A 24,177-nucleotide genomic window follows, 5' to 3' on the forward strand; every position below is an offset into this window, starting at 1 on the left:
CGCTCTCTCTCTCTCTCTTCATTCTCTTTCATCTTCTCTATTCTCTCTCTACCTCATCTCTTATTTTGTTTTTATTAAATCTTGATAATTGCCAGATTCCGGCCACAAGTTTCTCTCGTCCCTGTCTCTCTCTCCCATCACATCGTCTTCACCATAGCGTGCCCCATCCGTTTTGTATCAATTTACCCTTTTACCCCTGTTTTCTAAATTTACCTTTTTACCCCTCATTTTTCACCCCGAACATAGATAAATAATTACCGTTGTTTTTTTATTGTTTGAAAACAAAATTATTTGTGTCAGTTTTGTTTAGAGGGTGGTTTAGTAGTGACGTGGCATGCGGATAGAGAGCCATGAATACCAAAACGATGCGTCTTCCCCCTCGTCGTGTATTGACACCTACCAATAAGCGCAAAGAGAGAGATGACCCGTTTGACAGGCCCAAGCCCATACCCGCACCACCCACCACCAAAATACTCAAGCCCGATAAGCCCGTCGACCCGATCAGCGCCACCAACAAAGCCGTCTTGTCTGGGCCCAAGCCCTCCAACCAACTCTTAGCGGGCTACCTGGCCCACGAATTCCTCACCAAGGGCACCCTACTGGGCCAGCCTTGGGTCCCACAAAAAGGAAAGTCGACGGAGGACGGCGGCGACGAAGCAGAACCCACGGCGGCGCCGCCGCCGTGCCAGCGGACGGAGGAGGAGCGGGAAAGGTACGCCGAGGTGGCGAGTTTATTGAAGGGTGGTGGGACCCAGCTCCCCGGCGTGGTGAACCCCACCCAACTCGCCCGTTTCTTGCACTTGTGATCTAACGCTAGAAAACCACTGGGAGAGTCCTATCGGACACGTGGAACGATCGCATTTGCTCCTCCCGAGACAAAACGAAACCGGGTAGAGAAATTTCTCCTCCTTAGCTTTTTTTTTTTTTTTTTTAATCTGAGACAGATGGAAAAGAAAAATTTTCTGATGCATGCAAGTTGTATGTATGTCATCCTCTTGATGTATGCATTCTCATGCAAAGTACATGCTTTTAGTTTCAACCATTTCATTTGTTTCCCTCTCTGGTGAACAAATCTTCACGGTTTATCTAATTATCTTACTTTGGTTAATTTCTGTTTCTGGTCTTTGTTTTGATTAGATTATCGATATTAGTATAATTAATTAGACTGTTTAGCATTGATGATAGATAGTTGATTGAAGTAACGCACGTGACGCATTTTTAACGCCGAGATAAAACACTTGTAATAAGGAAGAAGAAGATGGTTATGCCTCATTTAATTGAAAGTGTGTTGATTATTCTGGCTTACACGGAATCTGATGCGGGAAAGGAAAAGTGTGTGTGCGTCTGTTTTTTTTTTTTTTTTCTTGAATTGTTTAAAGAAAGTGTTCATTATTAGTATGACGGTGAAATCAGTGATGGGTTTGGTGCATGGAAATTACAACTGCTTATGCTTTGCCAATTTTCTTATCTGCTGATGCAAGATTTTTAGAACTGATTATGGTAGCTGTCACACTGTACTTACCCTTTTTTTTTAATGCAATTGAACCTGTTCTGTAGAGTTTCTGTATGTTTCGGATAATGTCTAAATCTAATTTTAAACCAATTCAGTGCATTCAATTCTGAAACCGAATCAGTTATTTTTTTTTTCCGAGTTAGATTACATTTTAGACAAATTCTATTTATTAGATTAATTTTTAATTCAAGCCTTTAAATCGTTTCAATTTAAATCTGACTTCTGAAGTGAAGTTAACTTTTTAGTAATGGGTTTGAACTGGTGCAGAATTATTTTTAAATGGTTTTCGTGAAAAAAAAAATATTGTTTTGTAAATACATTATTTAACTTTGAAAACCCAGTAATTCTTTAAATTTTATAATAACTACACTTTAATTTTTTTTATGGTTTAAATAAATTAAATTAGATTAAATCTCTTTCATGCCCTTGAAGAGACGAACATATTTTCGTATAACCATGTCTTAAGTCTTATTGCAGTTAGAGTTGAATAGGTATTCACTTTTAGTATAAAAAATTACAAGTTTTACCAAACAAAAGGACTTTTAAAATAAATATTATAATAGTTATTTAGTAAAACCCACTAATTAATCGTATATAGTAACACGTAATTGGAAAATATGTAAACAGTAATGATGTTATCCGACGGTTTCATGAAAAATAAAAAATGACCCTTTAATATAGAAGTTAACAAATTTATCATAATTTATGTTGTCTTCCACTTCCACAGTTCTAAGGGTTTAAAGGTCAGGAATTTTTTTTATGAAAAAGTAATATTTTTAAACTAAATATATTTTGAAAAATAATTTTTCATTGTATAACTTATGAGGTAATTATTGTCAAAGTTAAAATTTATTGTAAATCACGATTTCTGGTTTAATGATAACTTAGAAACAGTTATGTTCTACCAACTCCATAGGGTTCAAAGAGTTGTAATATTATAAATTTTCGTAATATTTTTTTATGTTCAAATTTTTGCCAATAATTATATTTATGATAATGATTAAAGAATTAAGAAATAAAAATAAAAAAGTATCCAATTTAATGTCATTGAAGTATTTATTAAAATGTTTAATAAATATTTATTACCTCTTTTCCTATCTTGTATTTAAAGTTACAATAATCCGTAAGACTAATTTATATTACTCTCTATAAATGATAAATTGGTTGAAATTTATAAAGGGTTAAATGTTTTTTCTAATTATTTAGATAAGATATATTTTTTGTATCAACCTCACAAATTTAGAACTTGATTTTTTAATATTATTTTTTTCATTAATAAGAATGCACAATAGTTTTCACACTAAAAAAGATATTGTCTGCATTGAATCAAATTTTTACAGATTTATTTTTGGTATTATTCCAAAAAGTCTTTTATCAATAAAGATATCTTATGTGTATATAAACTCATGTTCATCTCTTATTTTATCCGATGTTCAACTTTATTTATACTAAAAAACAAACACTGAATTTGGATTTTCTTGATATAGTTTTTTTTTTGTTTACCTTTTATATTATTAAAATATATTGACCTATATATACTGATTTTAATACTTTAAAATATATTTAAAACATTAGTATATCAGAATTAGTGTATATTAAAGACATAGTAAACAGATAACATTAAAGAAATAACACTAAAAAATCAACAAAGAACATTCATTATCCATTTGTAAAATAATAATAACAAAATTAATAGTCTAAATTAACCAAGTCCCTTTTTTTATCATCAACTTGTTTTTATTTAATCATCAAGTTTCACTATCATAATTCTATTACATCTTCTATACTTCATACCGATATTCTTCGTGTATATATAGTCGTATATGTTTACACGTAAAAGATAAATTGAAATACATGTTTTGATTTATTTAGTTGATATATATTACGTTGTTCCGTGTTTTAAAATAATAACTTCAAAGAAAGTTGGAATCTACCAAAGATAGTCAACTCTCTCTTCTTTTTTTTTTTTTTCAAAGTACCCTACAATGTATGCACTACACATGAAGTGAAAAAGTAAACAAGTAAAATGTTTTATAATATGATAGATGGGATTAAGCTAAGTCTGCATTCAACGTTTTACATAGAAATAGGAATTGAAACTCTAGTATAAGTTTCATTCAAGTATATCTAGTAGAGTAAGTTTTATTGTTTTTCATCTGTTAGGTTTTTAATCACTGAACTCTTAATTATATACATTAATAGAAAATAATTACATATATAATACTATTTTCATTTAATGCATTTAATAAAATTGAGTCAAACTAGTAATAATTTGAAAAAAAAAAAGAGAGAAAAGAATACACATATATATTTCACTTAATTCAGAAAAAGTATAGTTTAAAACAAATATTTCATTATATCCCTTACATTATTGGTTCATTTTTATTTGTTTTCAATTTTTTAGAAGTTATTATTAGGTTTAATAATTTTGGAAGTCTCTAATTTTGTGGAAAATCTCAATTTCGTTTGTTTTTTTTCGATTTCTCAATTGGATCTTAATTTTCTGAAAATTGCAACAATTAAGTCATTTCTATTAAATTGGATCCAACGATGTCAATATCGGATAGATCTGATAATCTTAATTGATATTTTTGCTTGATGTAGCTGAATGATGTGTACCTATTTATCTATTTTAAAAATATAAATATTTTATCTAATTATTAGTATCAAAGTAAAAGTCAAGTTTTTTTTTTTTTCAATTAAGCAACAATTAAGTAGGAGATTGTCACGGTTAAAGGAGATCCAATATGCATACAACGTTTTTTTTAGACTATTACTATCACATGTAAAAATTCATTCAGACATTAAATCAAACATTTGAACTGCATTGTTAACAAAATCAAATGAAAAAAAAAAAAAGAACTAATGAATTTGATTAATTTGAACCGTTTGAGATATATGTTCAATGTGTTTGTTAATTATTGTAATTTTAACATTATAATATGAAGCTATAATTCTAATTGTGTTGATTAGTGATTAGTGATGAAATGTTTCTTCATTCTTCGCAAAGGATATTTTATTTTATGGAACATTGATAAGCTAGGGTTAGCATACTCCACCCTAAAATAAGATAAAGTGTTTTAGACCTTTGAATAATTGAATTTTAACGGTCGTATATGCGTCACTATGCTATAAATATAATAAATGCTTTGGATTATGTTACGAAAAAACAAATGCTATAGATTCAAATAGGTAAATTAATGCAATAATAGGTAGCCAAAAGAAGGTAGAAGAATAAGTAAACAACAATTTTTTTTTTCTTTTTACACGATTTTTGAAAAATAATTTATATTAAACGTGTTTCTCGCTTCAAATTATGTCGCTTTCTCTTATCTTATACCCCTTTTACAAACAATACTTGGTCATTATTTAAAGTACCCTAATAATTATTTTTGGACATGTTTGGAGGAAAAGAAATTCAGGATTTCTTTTTAATTTTTAGAAAACACCTTTGCATTTGATTTTTTTTTTTTTAATGAAGATGAAAAGGACAAGGTAGAAATGAAGTTGGTCTTCTCATAAGAAAATGTAAAATTTTAATTATATACTCCATCTTCTCTCTTTTTTTTTTAATTTTTATTAAATTGTCTTTCTATCTATATGTGTTGAAAAATATTTTAATTATTATTTTACTAATTATATTCTTACTTTTTGAAAAATTCAAAGAAAATATAATGATTCCTTCTATGAGATTTTAAATAAACCGGAATTTGTATAATTACATTAATACAAAATATCATAATGTTAGGAAGACGGCAATTTGTATTCATTAATTATTTTGTAGAAACATAAGTAATCTTATTTTTAATTTAAGATTCAAAATTTATATATAAAAAGTGTGTGAAATTATGAGTGATATTAAAAATCTTTTAATAGAGTTTCAAGTTATGGTGGTTTTTTTGAGATTAAAAATCATAAAAAAAAATATTTTTATTAAAATGGAAAAAGAATGTTTTACACTATTGCAAAAATAATGTATAATGTCACACGTTCAACTTCGAACCACTGAATAACCAACTTTAAAAGTGATCGATGGTATGAAAATAAATGCAATTATTAAACGTCGTTTATAATTGTAATTCGACGTAAAAGAATATAAAACATCGAATACCCCTACGTTAGACATTAAAAGGTTAGTAAATTCAATACAAAATTGAGCGGGAGATTGAAAATTCATTCATTTTATCTTAGTGCGTGAGATCCTCTTCTCTTCTCAAACTTTTTTCAAACGAAGTTTGACGACCATCACAGATAATCTTTTTTTCATTTGATACAAATGCATGTTAATTAACTATTTTATGTATGATTTTTGTTTGTTTTGACTGATTATTTTCGTGCTCTTGTCCTTCATAGGCGCATTATGCTTTCTCTCTCACGGCGGGTGACGACACTTTATTCCGATGAACCCACCTTTTGAAGGTTAGTTTTCGTTTTCGTTTTAAAGAACTTATTTGTTGAACTTGTTTGTTGCTTTTTTTGTTGAACTTGTTTATGGTTGTTGTTTGTTGTTGTTTGATTGAACTTGTTTATTGTTGTTTGATTGAACTTGTTTGTTGTTGGTTATTGTTGTTTGTTGTTGATCATAGTTCATGCTTTATAAAATACCAAAAACTGAAATATGTTATTTTTCTACTTTTCAGATTTTGTAGAGTTGTAAAAAAGGATTACGATGAATTAAAAATAAATAAAAAGAAATTGATTAACGTTATTTATTGAAAAAGTTCGAGGTTAAGTTAACGTCATGACAAAATTCGACGTCGTCGAAATTTTTTTAAAATTCGACGTCAATTTAACGTCTCCTAATATAACGTCGTTTGTGAATTCATTTTAATAGTTTAAAATATTCGACGTTGTACGTGATTTTTGTATTAATGTCTACTTACTCTAGTTTACAAGTTGCTCTTTAGTGGAAAGAAAAAAAAAATGTGCTCTTTAGTGGAAAGAAAAAAAAATGTAAAGAGAGAAGATAAACTATCATACAAAAAGAAAAAAAAAATTGTATAGAAGATACTATTAATTATGAATAATTGTCTTTGTGAAAAGAATGTCAAAATTATGATAAAAATGTTATTTTACATTTGTTGAAAATTATAAAAAAATTAATGTTTTTTATTAATTTATGTACTCAAAACATAAATGGGACATGTTAAACAATAAACATAGTAATTTATAAAATAAAACATATCCCCATTGTTTCTATCAAAATTTTCCTGTACTAAAAAACAAATAACATCGCTTTTTTCATCCTTTATTATCTCTCTCGTAACTTTTATAAAATAAAATTTCATACTTATCAATATCTTTATATTTTGCCCATATACACAAAAAAATGGGCGTGCATGTATAATTTTCGATTTTTAATTTGCAAAGTGCGATTACAAGAATATCTTGAATTTTCAATGCGTCGAAGTGCAAATCTTCAACCACTTTCGTACCTAGACATTTGAATGAAAAAGTAAAAGGAAGACTATATAATGTAAGTAATCTTTTAACCATTCTTTAAATTGTATAAAAAAATTAGAATTATGATCAAATTTTGAAATATTAATTTACATCCCTCATTTATTGATTATTTGTCAAAGAGAGGCACACACTTTTTTTTTTCAACTCTGTATTCATGGTTCTCGATAAGGCAAAAACTGTCCATGGCTGCAAAACTATTTATTGTGTTACCATATTTTCAATCACACTAAATGCTTCTTATTTCATTTTGCTAACCCCATTTCACCTTTTTAGTTCTTGTCAGTGTTCATCTTTTGAGTAGATAGATATTGGTGTTCATGCTTTTCTATAGATGCTCTCATCAACATTATAAATTAAATCTGGTTTAATGATAATATAAATTGTTTTGGTTGTAAAGTTTAGTCATCAATATTTTCACAATTTCTCTCTTTTATCGTTTGTCTGTCTGTTCTTCTCTCTCTCTCAGTTGTCGCTTCTGATTGAGGAGGTACTTGTCAAAGATATTCCGATGTCTAAGTCAGTTTTGGATTCGTACGGTTAATCACATCAGTAATAAAACAGTGTAAATGCGAACCACTTACCTCTTACTTTTGACATATATTCATAGTTTTTGGCATGGGCCCGTGATTAGCGATATCCTAACCTCGGTCCAATCACGACCTATTATTGCTAGTCGTTATTTACCTTAATCCTTGTGAGGTAATATTTTGCATTGGCCGAAATAACCAGACGTCATTCTTCTTATGTTGGAGTTGTCGAATATTAATCATGCAAACCCAAAAATAATTGTTGTCACAAACGGTCTTAATCAGTCTTCGCATGTCAGACGAATAGTTCGATCCTCCCGATCACCGGATACATAAATAAAATTTAGTTTGTTTTTACAAATATTGAATTATTATAATTTTATAAACTAATTTTCTAATTTTAAAAAGTAAATTTTAAACTAATATTATTTTTAGGTCATAGTGTGAATATCAGTGGGATTAGAAACTTAGTACTTCGATAATATTTTGATAAAATAAATTTAATAAATAATAAATTTTGTTGGAGTGGATTTTTAGATGATTTTGATATTATTTTAAAAAGTAAATTATAAATGATTTTAGGAGGGAAAAAAAAGAAGAAAATCACGATAGTTAAGGTTAACTATTAGACAGCATGTGACTCAATTGCACGGAATGGATTTGATGGATTAAAGCATGTAGGGAATCATCTCGGTATTGGTAAATGGTAACCCAACTAAGGAATTTAAGCCAAAAAAAGGAACTAAGAAAAGGGCTCAATGAAACCATTCTTATTCTTATTAATTGTAGAGGGCTTTCGAAAGTTGGTGAGTGTAACTATTAAAAATTTAGAAATTTTCCAAGCATATTCTAATCGTATTTATTTTACGTTATAAAATAAAAGTAAAACATTCGTTATTTCATCCGGTAATAACATTTATTTAAAATAATAAAAAAACATTTAAATATACTCAATAATTAAAATTTTTCAGAAATATAATTAAAATAAAATAAAATACATTTATAAAGCAATACTTAAGCTCTTCATTACTATGCATTTGAACTATCATCATATGTAGCATTATTTGTTCACATATAACATAAGGCATATGATCATCACAAGTGAAAACCACAACCACGAAAAACTAACTCAAAAGAAAACATAATTATTAAAATTACAAATATGATAAGACAAACTCGTCTACAATAACTTTGGTTTTGAAGTTTAACAAACAACATTAAATGAAGTAGTCTTGAGTGTAGTCTTAGATTCACAAATAGTTAAAACAAAGGAACATAACCAAAGAACATGACATAATAGTAAATAACAAAACACTAAGAATCTCAAGAATGTTATATGCAAAGTATAAGAACTCAATAGTAAGAAAAGTTACACAACTAATGACACTAGGAAGAAAAGAAAGTCTTCCAAAGGGAAAAACCAAAAATCAACCAGTACCTTAATATATCTAATATATTAACAAAAGAAGGTCGACGAAGTGTTAGTCCTCTAAGAATAACAACATAAATGAAAAAACAAGACTACTAGGAACAAAAGATTTTGTAAGGAGCATCTTTAAACAACTTTCTACGAAATACATCAATAAGTAAACACCACTTAACAATGATCAAACAAACTTTAGGCATAGCTGAAAAGAAAAAAAGAAATAAAAAGATGTGTTTATAAAAACATCTCAAAATCCAAAACCTCATATCAAATGAGAATCTTGTTAAACACATGTGGTAAGCAAGACACACCACTAAATGTGTCACAAAGAATCTTGTAGTGTTGGACGATAATAAACTCTCAATATGCTTCAATTGATAAAAGTTTCAAACGATGCCCTCATAAAGCACATTGAAAAATATCAAACGATGTGTTTGAAAACATCGTGCTAAACGCGTTTGTTAGAAAAACCTAAACTAAAAACACCAAAAGGACAAATCTTACTACTGTTAAAAGAGATCCCACTAAACGCGCTCTTGAAAACAACAAGTAACTACACTATTTAGGTGATAACGCTATCGTTGACACGATCAAATTAATATTACTAAACTATGGAAACTTCAATATTGCTAAGATAATAGTCAACTAAATAGAGAGGATAAATTCAACCCTAGGTTATCTCCCAACTAAACACAACAATACATAAACAGACACACCACTAAATGGTCTCCTTATTAAATATGTCAAAGAGAGTCTCATTGAATGCAACTAGTGTTATAGATTGCCAAGCAATGATTAAACAAACTCTCAACATGTCTTGATAAATAAAAGGGTCAAAGTATGTTTTTCCGGAAAGTGCGCTAAAAGTCTTAAACGATGATCCAAAAACTTGTATTGAAAGATACCTTACTAAACACACTTTCGAACAAAACAAAGAAAACTTAAAAAAGTGTTTACATAGGTTAGATGATACCATCTACCAAACAGTCTCCTTCATCCAACGGTGAAGTCTTCATCAACTACTTGGTAGTGAAAAGCTTAAACGACAAATCCTATAGGAATGGTAGAGAACATGAAAAGTAGTTGGTTGTTTTGAACATGCATTAAATTCCATTAAATGCGGAATGTTTAAAAACAACAAAAGTGATAAGGAAAAGGACATATTTGTCTGCATACATATCTACTCTACTATGTGCAGATTACCTATCTCAAGCATTCACCTGTTTCATCCTATACAAATCAAAAGTGGATGTTAGAGACAAACAAGACATTCACGGAATGTTTTCTCTATCAAAAGTCATGCTAGAAAGTTCGTACAACCTACCTTTGATAAAGAACTCAAAAAGTATGTATGCTCTGACAAGTTGACTTTAGTCAATGACTGCTACTTATGACAAGGCTAAGAAGATCCAAAGGTCAAAGCAAAGTACTATGTAATAAGCACTTTCTTGAAGCCTATATATTGAAGAATGTCAAAGAAAAGAGTAACAGAATAAGCACACGAATATGAAAGAAAAACCTATGAAGAAAAGAAAAGCTAAAAAAAAGAATACTTTCAAGCTTCATAGAATCGAAAGCCTACAGTTATAAGACAAGAGAAAAATTTGAAAGTCTATTAGATTGAATTGTATTGTTTAGACAAGACAAGCTCGCCCATAACAACCTTAGTTTTGAAGTTTAAACAAAAGACATTAAAAGGAAGTAGTCTTAAACAGAGTCGTAGAATGAAGAATAATCAAAATACTAAACGATATATAGGAACACTAAGTCTAAAATAAAAGGTATCCACACAAAAAGACTAACACATCTAACTCACTAATAAATAATAAAACAATAGGAATTCATAATAGATAAACAAGGATTGGAGAAAACTACTAGAAAATAAGAGTCAAATAAGAAACATCTATAAACGACTTTCAAAGTTAAAAATTGGCTTAATAGCTTCTTTTGTCTGCAGTTTTGTTCGGTTGTGTCAATTTGGTCCTTGGTTTTAAATAAGTGTCTACTTTGTTCTAACTTAGTAAATTTTGTGTCAATGTTGTCCCTTCCGTTAAAAAACACTAACGACGTTAATGGATTGATGATATGGGAATATGAATTGGTAACGTGTCAATTTTAAGTTGTATGTGTGTTGACGTGGTAAGCAATGAGAGGTTGAGGTGGATTTTACGAATTGGGTTTTATAATTTGGGGAAAAATTGAGTTAGGGCACATGGCATTCTGATTTCTGCGAGAGAAGAGAGAATCGTTATCGCATTTCTTCACCTTCATTGTGAACACACACTCCTCTGACGCTAATTGGGATTTGGTTGACTGAAGTTTGTTTGGAGATTTGGACGCATAATTGCAGAGATCGTGTTGGTGGGGTTTTTCGAAAAGCGCCATTCGAAGGTGCGTGTATGTAGCTTTTGTTGTTTTTAGTTGCTTTCCCTATGGTCCCCCCATAATTTTTGCTTTGTTGTGGGTATGGTTTGTTTATTTATCGTCCCAAATTAACTGTGTTTTTCATTCTTTTGTGGTGTCCCAGTGTTGTTGTGGTCCCCCATTAATTGTGGCTTTCCTTTGTTTATGTTGTCTTTATGGTCCCAATCGGAAGTTATTTTACTTGTTTATGGTTTGTTATTGGTGTGTTTACGTTGTCTTTATGGTCCCCATAGTACTGTGTTGTCTTTAGCTCAGTGTTGTGGAAGCATAGATTAACTATCAACAATTTCCATATTAGTTGAGATGGCCAACTCAGACATTGAAGTCGTATTTCACCATAGGGGTAGATTTGACAATAATGGGACATTCAGATACCCGTATGGTCAAACCACAACTTTAAAAATTGACTGAGATCGTTGGAGCTATTTTGAAATCTTGTCCATTCTTAAGGAGATGGGTTATAGAAATGTAAATTGTGGTATTCATTGGGTCGTGGTCTTGTGTTAGAAGATTGTTTGGAAGTATTAACTGATGATAAAGGCGTTTTTCATCTGGTGAACATTGCTATGTTGAATGGTCAAGCTCACCTTTATGTTATACACATGGTGTGTGAGCCTGAGTATGTTCATATCTTGGAATACTTTACTGAACCCAAAATTGAAAGAGAGTGTGCTGAAAAGCAAGTTGAGATAGAGGTTGGTGAACCACAAATTGAGTTACACCTAGAGGAAGAGGATGTTCTAGTGGCTGATGTAAAGTCTGAGGTAGTGGATGAAGTAGAGGTTGAGGGTGATGGTTTTGAGGCACACTGTCAAGCAGAGGCTCAACCTGAGGTTGAGGCAAATGGGGAGGGAGACATGGATGTATGTTGGTGTGAATGTAGAGGGTCAGGCTGATGTAGAGGGGCAGGTAGATGGTGATGGTGTAGACCCACAGGGTCAGGCAGATGTACAAGCTGATGAGTATGATGTTAGAAGTTGGAATGAGTCCGAAGAGGATGGATTGACTGACCATGGAGATGAAGTGGAATTTGATATATTTGAAGCTTCTAACCAAGTAGAAATTGGTGGACTTAGGGGTTTATCTGAAAGTGATTGGGAATCTGACACCTTGGACAATGTTGTGGAAAGTGATAACACAGATGATGATAGAGATGGGTATGGGGACTCTGGGATTTTTTCAATGCCCAAAAGTATGGAACAATATAAATGGGAAGTGGGCACGTACTTCCCTAGAAAGAGGATTTTACAAAAGCAATAAGAACTTATGGAGTAGAGAACGGTAGGAAATTAAAAGTGTATAAAAATGACAAAAGAAGAGTTTATGTCAAATGTTCTGGGGCAAAAGGAAAATGTACATGGTATGCATATTGTGCATACAAGGAAACTGAGAATACATGGCAACTAAACAAATTATAGACAAGCACACATGCAACAGAGAATTTAATATCCGTCTAATGACTTCAAAATGGTTAAGTGGGACGTTAGAGAAGACCATAAAAGAGAATCCCAATATTAATCTGTATAACCTCTAAAACAAAGTTTCTAAGAAGTGGAACATTGGTGTTTCTCGGCCTACAACCTGTAGGGCAAAAGCAACGACTTTTAAACAAATAGAAGGTGATTTTAAAGAACAATATAAAAGACTGTATGACTATGCAAATGAGTTGCTTCGGTCAAATCCTGGTTCAACTGTCAAACTTAATGTTGAACCTAATGAGGACACTCCAATATTCAAGAGACTATATGTCTGTTTGAAGGCATGTAAGGACAACTTCGTTACATGTAGGCTTATTATAGGTTTGGATGGGTGTTTCTTAAAAGGAAAATATGGAGGTGAGTTGTTAACTGCAGTTGCAAGAGATGAGAATGAGCAAATGTGTCCTTTGACATATGCTATTGTGGAGGTGGAGAATAAGGACAGTTGGGCTTGGTTTTTACAATTTCTCATTAATGATCTTGCTCGCATGGAACTTTCGTCAACAATTACATATATTTCAGATCAACAAAAAAGTGAGTAACTTAGCCCATTGTTGTTTTTTAACTTTGAAACCTTCATGTGTTTTATTGTAACTTGTATACCTTCATGTTCTTACTTTGGTAGGGACTTGTACCAGCATTACAAGAACTTCTACTTGGTGTGGAGCAAAGGTTTTTCCTTCACCACATTTATGCAAATTTTAGGAAGAAATTTTTTGGCCAAATTCTAAAATGTCTATTATGGAAAGTAGCATCATCAACACACCCTTAAGCATGGGAGGCAGTGATGAGAGAAATTAAAGATGTCAATCCAGATGCATTTAAATACTTGCTAGCCATTCTACGAAGGTATATTGTTAGGTTTCTGGGAAAATACCCGCTCTATTGTTCAACCGTTCGACTCATGTCCTCACAATCTTAAATTGTTTGGCTGCCCCGTTGGACTCACGACCCTACTGCCTTTAACTGTTCGGGTCCTTCCCCTATCCACTTTGACCACGCCCCTCCTGCCTTTAACCGTTCGGCTCCTTCCCCCATCGACTTTGACCACGCCCCTCTTGCCTTTAAGCATTCGGCTCCTTCCCCCATCGACTTTGACCACGCCCCTCCTGTCTTTAACCGTTTGGTTCCTTCACCCATCGCCTTAAACTGTTTGGCCACACTGCCTTTAATAGTTCGGTGTCTCTCGTGCTCCTCTCATACACCCTTCACTGCCTATCATATGTCAATCCATAACAAATATTTAAATCCAGTCATCATATTTAATTTTGTTTGTTGTCCTAGCTGATATGTTTGACTTGTTATTTCTTTTACTAGATTTTGGTTACGGTCAAGGTTTACGGGTAAAGTTGTTTGTGACACCTTAGTCAATAATATGTCTGAAGCTTTTAACAGTGTGATATTGAATGCAAGGGGTAAGTCCATCATCACAATGATGGAAGAAATTCATATGTACCTTATGAAGAGATGGGCAAAAAATAGACAGAAAATAAGTACATGTGAAGGTTGTCTTTACCCAAAGATTAAAAAAAGATTTGAAAAGGAATTGCACATGACTAAATATTGGATACCTAGGTATGTACACATCAGTACATTAGAATATCAACTTCTTTATGTTTTAATTTGTTTACTAACTTAAGTTGGTTATCATTGCAGTTGGTGAGGACTTAAATTTTTTGAGATCAGACACACCTCAACCATTGGTGAAAAGTTTGTGGTTGACATAGATAAAGTTGAATGCAATTGCAGAAAGTGGACTGTATTAGGAATCCCATGCTGCCATGCACTGGTTGCCATGTCATTTTTGAACATCAATGGAGAAGACTACATCCCCCATTGGTTTAGAAGGTCAACATATCAAGAAACATACATTTCAATGATATACCTTGTACAACAGTCCTCAGCTATGGAAAATGACGTCTCATCCTGATGTGTTCCCTCCACCTAAAAGGGTGTTGCCTGGTAGACCAAAAAATAAAAGAAGACTAAAGCCTTGGAAGCTAAAGAAGGATGACACACAACTAAAGCAAGGTGGAACTTGTAAGAGATGTGGCATAAGTAGACAACTTGGTCATAAAAGAAATACTTGCCCATAAGCTGCTCCAACAAACCAAAGTCAATCTCAATCAAGCTAGCTCACTCAATGTCAACTTCAACAAAGTCAACCAACAACAATAAGAGTTTAGAAGTTATTTAGAACTCACTAAATGTTTAGCTCAAGTCTATTACAACTCAGTATTGGCTATTTTGTAAACTTTTATATGGAATTTGATTAGAAGAGCAAGAATGATTCAGTATCTATTTTGTAAACTTTTATATGTTATCTGATTCCAGCCCAGTTTAAAAGAACTTCATTTTGAATCCTGGTCTTGAACTTTATATGTTATTTGATTACAGCCCATGAGCAAGAATGTTGTACATTTCAATGATTTCAATCTGAATTTGAATTCCAATTTCTGTTTAATGATGATGAGTGCTAATGATGATGAGTTCTTTGATGTCTTTTTAAACTTCAATGTGCTTATCTTCTATATTCATTGCTTATGCTTATGTTGTGATTTCAACCACAATTTTTATTCCCGTTTTATGATTCACAGGAATACTAGACCAAAAGTATATTCAAACCATAAATTCAGATGCACAAATTGACATTTCTCCTTCATTTCAAAATATCACATTACAATATAGCCAATTTACTGTTAACTACAACTTTATAATAGAACTTTGTAATACAACAAATAATGGACTTTTAAACCAAATATAAACAAGGATGATGTTAATGAACCCCATAAAACATAACATCCATATTAAGATCTTCTCCCTTTTCTGACAACCCATAACAGATTTCTCCAGCCTATTAATCTTTCTTCTTTGCCTCGCAATAGTGCTAACGGCATCATCTACATTATCTTCATTACGCCATTTAAAGAAATTGCATCCTTGAAGTTCTTCATTTCTTGTCTGCTGTTCAAATTATCCAACCATAAACAATTTGTTAATCACCAAAATAATTTAACACAAAAATTAAACTACAAACCTTGTAATTAGGGAAACCCTAAAATTGCTTGCCCTCGTTCTTCACTATTTTTGCCACTCTCAACAATACAATCTCCCCATAATGGCATATTTGGCTTCCAACAAATCCTCTAGATGAACCACCATGAGAGCTCCCGTATGAGCAAGATGAACAACATTGATTCAAAGACATCACCAGTTCAACCCCAACGCCAAAACGAGCCAATGACCACGAACCACTAACAATGACCCCGAACCACCACCAACAACCACGAACCACTTCGCCAACCACGAACAATCACGTTGTTGCCAACACACAACACTCAAATCCAAACCCCAAACAACAACAATAGAAAAAAAAAAGACAAACAAGATCAACAACACCCACCACTGTAATGTGCTCGCAATGTAGGTGAAGAACTCTGTTCTCTCACACAAATAAAAATTCCCTCTGCCTCTGCCTTAACTCAATTTTCCCCAATGGTAAATAGTTAAACTCTCAAATGGATAAGGAAGTTGAAGTGTCGATACAATGTTTTAGTAAAATCCTCAAGTGTCTCAACTAATGTTCCAAAATCATGTAGAAGATAAAACTTGTTAAATGCTCTGGCTGAAGAGAGCAGAATCTCAAAATCACTTACAAAATATTAGACGATAACGATATCTCAGTATAAAAGTATCAACGTTGAAGACATGACTAGAAAGTCTCAAACGATGAATGGAAAACATCGTGCCAAATGTGTAGGTTAGGAATAACTACATAACCTAACCAAGCTAGATAAACTCTCACTATGAAATGATAAGTCTAGCACTCACACATCAAAAGAACAAAACTTGTTCCAAAACACACAATAAAAGACATTGACACTAAACCCAATCCTATAGATAACAAATATCTATAAAAAAAACACTGACTAAGAAAAAGCCTCTTACAAGATAAACAATACTAGATACCAAACATGATCTTAGTAAACGACGAAAATCTCATCCTTGGCAATTCCACTAGAAAACACAAACAATCAAATCCTGAGTAAACGATAAAAAACATAAAAACCTTGATTGTTCTAAACAAGCATTAAATGTTATTAAATGCTCAACGTTTAAAAACAAGGTAAATAGGTAAAAAGTACATATTTGATGTATACACATTTGCTCTACTTTGTACATGATAACTACTACAAGCATTCATCTATTCTATCTTATGGAAGTCAGAAAAGAATATTAGAAAGGATAATATATAAGCATAATGTTTCAATCATCAAAAGTTGTGCCAAATGAATGGTTAAATCTACTTTTGATAAACTTCTAAAAAATATGTTTGCTCTAACAAAAAGACACCAACCTATGACTAACACCTACAATAAAATTCATAAAATTTTAGATCTCAAGACAAAATTCGTCAAATTGTCATATTATCAAATCTCAAGACAAACATCGTTTAAAGGGCTATATCAACAAAGGTGTATAAATAGAAGATCAAAAGAAGAAGAAGAAGAAGAAGATGATGTGAAAAAAAAATAACAAAATGAAAAATCATTATCATAATTGAGCAAGAAAATCTCTTTGAGTTGTTAGAGTCAAATCCTTCTACACAAAAGAAGAAAAAGTGAAGAGATCAAGAAAAAGGAATTCTCTCAAGCCTCATTGAAATACATGCTTACTTTGGTAAGGAGAGAAAAGAAAGTAATAGAGTGAAATAACACAAATACTATCAAACATCATTGTAATATTAGCTTATTATTTGTAACTAGAGAGAAAAGAGAGATTCACTGAATGAGTCAGTAGACAATTTTGTATTGAGCAAATATCCTCTCTGTGAGAGTAATCATCTAAACGACTTGTAAGTAATAAGTTTATTGTAATTCTGAAGAGAATTAAAACAACTTTTGTTTAACTTAGACGAGTTAAAGATTGTTAGGCAGCGAATTAGGTTGATACAACGATTGTCTGGTGGAAACCAGGAGTGGATGAAACTCAATCAGTCTAGGGTAACAATGGTTATTCACTGACTATGGATACCAGGAGTAGTGAAGAATACTGCATACCCAAAAGTGGGTGAAACTCTATCAAAGTCATAGTAACAAGTGGTTACTAGGTGGACATGGGCAACCAAGAGTGGGTTAAACTCAACTAGGCAACGTATCAAAGGATACTAGGTTTGATTAAGGATACTATGAGTGGTAAAGAATACTGCATAACTAGGACTAGGTGAAACTCAGTCAAGGTCACAGTAGTAGGTGATTACTGGGTGGACAAGGACAACTAGGAGCGAGTTAAACTCAACTAGGCAACATATCTAGGGATACCAAGATTGTCTGGGAATATCATGAGTGGTGAAGAATATTGCGCAACCAGGAATGGGTTAAAGTCATTCAAGATCATAATAACAAGTGGTTATTGTTGGACAACGACAACCAGGAGTGGGTTAAACTAAACTAGACGGTGTGTTAGGGAGACACCAGGAGCGTCTAGGGATACCAAGAGTGGTGAAAAATATTGCGCAACCAAGAGTGAGTTAAACTCAGTCAAGGTCATAGTAATAGGTGGTTAATTTTGGACAACGGCAAACAGAAGTGGGTTAACCTAAGTTAGATGGTGTGTTAGGGAGACACAAGAGCGTTTAGGGATACCGGGAGTGGTGAAAAATACTGCGTAACCAAGAGTGGGTGAAACTCAACTAGTTAGGGTAGCAATGGTTACTCAATGTGACAATGGAAAACAGGAGTGGTTAGAATACTCATATGTACTTCATTGAATATTTAATGAAAGCCTCTAAGTTCACTTAGAGGACAATTGGACGTAGCTCTAACTAGTGAGCTAGTATAAAAATTGTTTGTGCGTTATAGCTTATCTCGTAAACGATTAATGCTTGAAGAAAGTGATCTCCTTACACACAAGTCTTCAACAAGTGTTATCACCCTTAAAGAATTACTTCCTACCAAACTCTTGGAAAATGACTTTAAGTTGGTTCCATAAACGTACTCAACAGAATAACATTTATAAAAGAAGCACAACCAGATTACAAGTATAACTCATACCATGATCAAATTTATAAACTTAAAAGTGTTACGAAAACACTATTCAACCCCCTTTCTAGTGTTTTCCCGCAACTTCATGTATTATTAACATATCCTCTCTACTAGAGTAGTCGTCTAAGGACTTGTATTCAATTTGTTGATTGTAAATGCTAAAGTGAATTTAAACACTTTATGCTTAACTCAGTGGGGTTAAATGACAGTTAGACGAGTTTGTCTAGTGGAAACCAAGAGTGTGTGAAACTCAACTAGACAACATATCAGGAAAATATTTGGATTGTCTAGGGATACCAAGAGTGATGAATAATATTACACAACCAGGAGTGAGTGAAATTCGATTCTAGTTAGACTAACGAGGGTTACTTGGAGTGACTAGGTGATATCCAAAAGTGGTGAAAATACTGAGTTCTAATCTTGTTGAAAATTATAGTGGACCCTCTAAGAGGCCTTCGAGGAGACTGGACGTAGCTTGGTAGAGCGAACCAGTATAAAAACACTTGCGTGGTTATTGTTTTAATCTTGGTAAACACTTCTTTTACAAAACACATAAAACTTTCACACTGGAAAATTTCCGCACAAAATAATAATCACGAAAGTAGTACTTTCATCTTGAGAAGTTATTATCACAATACTTATACAAATATATGTAAAATTTTGAAATTACTCCAGGAAAAAATAACAATCATCCATACAAATATACGTAATATTTTCGAAATCACTATCACATTTCACATTTAACACACATCCCTTATAATTTTTATATTCGAGATACGTAATGCTTTCAAAATTATTTTGGAAAGATAAATAAATTAACATAACACTCTGTTTATAAAAATTATATACTTATTACAACTCCATTAACTTTCCATACTACAACCTTCTCAATTATTTTACACAACAACTTAATTGCACATTTTAAAAATTGGTCGAGACTTTTAGAAATAAAACTACAGCTTCCATAAAATCCCAAAAATCATTTTCTTACATTCAAATTAAAGATAATTGATTCAAGAACGTAATATAAAAAGAATCAACTTAATTGAATAATGGTAGAAAAAATTATACTTTGAAGAAACAACAAAAGTCAAGGTACCCATAACCTAATCTAAGGAAACCTTATAAGAAAAATTACTCTCACTACATAACTCTAATTCAAAATCTGACCATTCCAAGTAATGAACTATGTGTTTAAGACCTATTGTTAAAATTTCAGCTTGATCTGACGATTAATAAAAAAAATCTTAATTTTTTCGAAATGACTCAGTCTAGAAAATGGAGTATTGCCCAAACAAAAATTTACTCGCTTGAACAACAATATTTGTTGTCTAGACGAAAATTTTGTTGCTTGAGTGAGAATTAAACATAAACTTCGTTCAGTTGCAATATCATTCTCTGTTGAATAATAATGGTGTCACTTAGACGATCATTTTCTCGCGTGAAAATTTACTTGTTTGAACTTAAGTTTAAAAAAAATGAATTAAGTTATAAGGATATTCTGGATACACTAAAAATTTAACGAAGACACATCAAAATTCTATATCATATATAATTTTATGGTTCACATTCTCGTCATCAATATCATTTAATAAAAAATATCTCATAATCAAATACATATACAACAATTTTGCTAACCAAATACAAAACAACAACTAATTCAATCTAACCAAATCACAAATCATAAACCATATTAATATTTGGAACTTTTAATAATAAGTTTTCCTTACTTATACACTTACACTTACCTAAATACCGTCTCTTATTTATAAAACAAGTCAAGCAATATTTATAATTAAAGTAGAATTTCTTACTTTCGAATTTATTTAACTTTCCTATCATTTCTACTATCATGTATATTATTAATATCACTTTCTTACTTTCGAATTTATTTAACTTTCCTATCCTTTCTACTATCATGTATATTATTAAGATCACTTGCAATTATCACAATTCTAATAATCTTACAATTAAATTTAATTTATTAATTTAAAGAAATAGACTTATATAATTAAATTAGGCGCTCTTATTTCAAAAGACTTTTCCTCTTATTGAAAAAAATAAAATAAAATCAAAAGAATGGAAAGGTGTGAGTAATTATGAAGGTGTAAAGAATGAAGAAGGTGCATAAAAGACTGGTCCAGGCCTAGACGTTCATGCTTCTCCTCTATAATAAGGTACAGAGATTAAATTGGAGGGTGTACGAAGTAACCCAGTCCATTTTTACCTTGAGACCTTAAGGCTCTTCTTCACACACAACTACCACACCGTCTCCCTAATGCAACGGCGCCGCCTCCGTTCTCGCCGGATTCCGTTTCTGGCGACGACGCCGGCGTCACCAGTGGCGCTCCCCCTTCATCCTTCTTCTCACGTAAACCATCTTTGGTCATTCTGTCGTTCACCGCCGCCGCTCAAATCTCGCCAACTCGAACCCACGTCGTTGACGGCGGTAGTGCTTATGACCTCGCCGGCACCGCTGTCAGCTCCCTCCCTTTCTTCCTTCTATTTTTCCATCTGGTGAGAGAGGTTTTGCTCTCCCTTCTTCATTCTTCCCAAATCTGGTTCCCGATGGAGGACCTAGCGAAGCTCTACTGTATCACCACCATCCTCTACCGGTCAGAGTAGTCGTAGGTCTTGCTATTTCGGTTGGAGGTGTCGCCGTCCGACAGAAGCTCGTCACCGTCCGGCGTCCATTGTCTATCAAGAGCTGATGTGTGGTGTGATGTAAAATAGAGGTTTCATCTTCCCTTTCCTCTGCTATTTTTTTATTTTCCATTTTGGATTAGTTGTTATTTGTGTTTTTTCGTTTTGCTTTGGGATGAAGAAGGTAGTAATGTATTTTTGATGTGATGATAGATCTGTTATTTGTTGTTTGTAGGTGAATGGAAGATTGTTTGTATGGTGATTTGAGATAAAAGGTGAATAAGAATGTGATAATTTTTGTGTTGGGTCTGTTATTGGAGTGCAGAGAATATGAAAATGGTGACAGAGAAGATGAAGATTAGAATGGTATTGTAGGGGCTGGATGACGTCTTCGTCTGTTGATTTCTGTTTTCAGTCACCTTAGTCTATGTTTTATGTTCATGTTACAACAATTGTGGGTGGTTGTGACACGAGGGAAATAATAATAATTTAGTATTTACCTAATGCATTATTATTATTATTATTATTATTATTATTATTATTATTATTATTATTATTATTATTATTATTATTATTATTATTATTTTAGAGAGAAAGAGAAATAGGTTAGGTACAGATTGAGAAATAGAGAAGGTCCGTTACTACATTCTTTGAGATTGTGAGCTATATTAAATGGATGGATAATGATATTTAACAGTATTTTAACACCACGTGTTACTATTATTATTAATTGTAAAATAATTTTAGATTAATTGTACGTAAATAATTTTAAAATATTAAAAAAAATGTTGTTAAGTATCGTTTTCTACGTTGATAAGCAAACAAAAGAAGTGAACGTGAATGGTGAGGTGAGGGAAAAAGATGTAAAGGTTCGCTAGTGTTATACTTCTTCCCACAAGTGAACGTTAATATTTTGTCTTTATTTGAGTTCATTTTAATGATATTGATATTGATATTTTTTATTTTAATTTTATTTATATTCGCAACATAAAAAACATCACATCATTATAGAACATCATTTACTATCGTAGGTTTTAACATCATAGAAAATTTTAATATCTTAGATGAAGATGTTAAATTAGTAGTTGAAAAGAGACATTTAAAAATGTCAAATATGACAACATACTGACGTTTAATTAGCATTATTTTAAATTTTAAAAAAATGCAGCATTTGTCTCTTAATATTAAGCGTTTTTTTCTAAAATATTTTTCTTTTATATTTACAATTTATCCAAACCTAAAAAATAGATATTCGAACAGATTATATATTAAAATTAAAGTTATAAATACAAAACGTAACTATTAATATTAAAAGTTTTTAAAATAAAAATTATTAAAACAACTAAAACTTTTAAAATAAAAAAACTTGACTTAGACAATTTTTAAGCTTATTATGGATCCTAATTTCATTGTTCTAATAAATTTGTTATCTATTTTTGTTTTATCTTCTTCATTCTATCATTTGTTATAGGTAAAACTGTTGAAAAAATAATATAATTTTATTATTTATGGATAACAATGTTTAAAGTTTAATGTGGTTTCTAATATGCGAAAGATATATATTATTATCTCAATAAAATATTTTTTAATTCATGTTTGAATGGTGATTTTTTTCAAGACATGACATAATAGCTACACACCCATGAATTTATGACAAAGAAAATAATTACATATCAAGGTCATAAATTGACATGTGAAAACTAATAGTTTTATGATGAATGCTTTCCAAACTTTACATATAATACTTGAATTTATTGTGTTATAAGCTTACTCACAACTCTAATTGAAATATAGGTTAATATTAGGGTTAAATATGTTTTTAGTCCCTATATTTTAGGGTGATTTTGGTTTTAGTCCCTCTTTCAAACAAAGGTACAATTTAGTCCTTCAACTTTAGAAAACTCTGGTTTTAGTCCTTTTTACCAAATTTTTTTTAACTTTATTTGTTGTTTCAAATGCGTTTCTCAGTTAACATTGAAGCAAAAATGTGTCAAATAGTGTAAACAATCCAAATGCTATAATGAAACGTGCTTGAAACAGCAAATAAAGTTAAAAAAATTTGGTAAAAAGGACTAAAACCAGAGTTTTCTAAAGTTGAAGGACTAAATTGTACCTTAGTTTGAAAGAGGGACTAAAACCAAAATCGCCCCAAAGTATAGGGACTAAAAACATATTTAACCCTTAATATTAATATAACTAAGTAGATGATGTGAAAAAAAGCAACAATTATGATTGTACCATGAATTTTAATTCATGTTTCATCTTCTTGTGCAAGGAACAAAACCATACAATTGTGCATTGTTGACAAATTGACAAGTGTACCAAATCGTACAAGTAATAAAAATGGTAAGACCAAGTATCGTTTTACCAAGAGACTCGTATGGCTTCCTCGTTCACGTGAATTAAAATAATAAGACTTGATGAATTAAAATTAATAAATTGGGTTTGAGAGCAAAAATATTAACATGCAAAATAAAAGTTGATTCAATTGACAAGTGAAAACAATGGATGAATGAATGTTGTTGGGTACTAACAATTTCATCTATTCCACTCTCTCTTACATACTACCCTTGATTATTAGATTGATTCAATTATTATGCGACTTTCTTAGCCTCCCCTTAACCCGATCCCTCGGCGAAAAGGGCCTAATATCAATTAC

The 24,177-nt window shown here is 31.6% G+C and overlaps 1 protein-coding gene and 1 long non-coding RNA gene across 2 annotated transcripts; both read left to right on the forward strand.

Moving 5' to 3' along the window:
* The first annotated feature begins 2 nt into the window (after positions 1-2).
* LOC106772308 lies at positions 3-1,108 on the forward strand. Its single transcript, XM_014658653.2, has one exon. The coding sequence runs from the start codon at positions 351-353 to the stop codon at positions 804-806; it is 456 nt and encodes a 151-aa protein (XP_014514139.1). The 5' UTR covers positions 3-350; the 3' UTR covers positions 807-1,108.
* Positions 1,109-20,945: 19,837 nt separating this feature from the next.
* LOC111242255 lies at positions 20,946-22,225 on the forward strand. Its single transcript, XR_002669067.1, has 2 exons — positions 20,946-21,610; positions 21,754-22,225. It is a non-coding gene; the product is annotated as an uncharacterized LOC111242255 (long non-coding RNA).
* The last annotated feature ends 1,952 nt before the right edge of the window (positions 22,226-24,177 follow it).

This window comes from Vigna radiata, chromosome 8 (genome assembly GCF_000741045.1).
Source record: "Vigna radiata var. radiata cultivar VC1973A chromosome 8, Vradiata_ver6, whole genome shotgun sequence".
NCBI classification, from domain to species: Eukaryota; Viridiplantae; Streptophyta; class Magnoliopsida; order Fabales; family Fabaceae; genus Vigna; species Vigna radiata.

Bases quoted from the DNA above. Each gene is read 5' to 3' on its own strand.
- LOC106772308 (XM_014658653.2), top strand. From the start codon at position 351: ATGAATACCAAAACGATGCGTCTTCCCCCTCGTCGTGTATTGACACCT.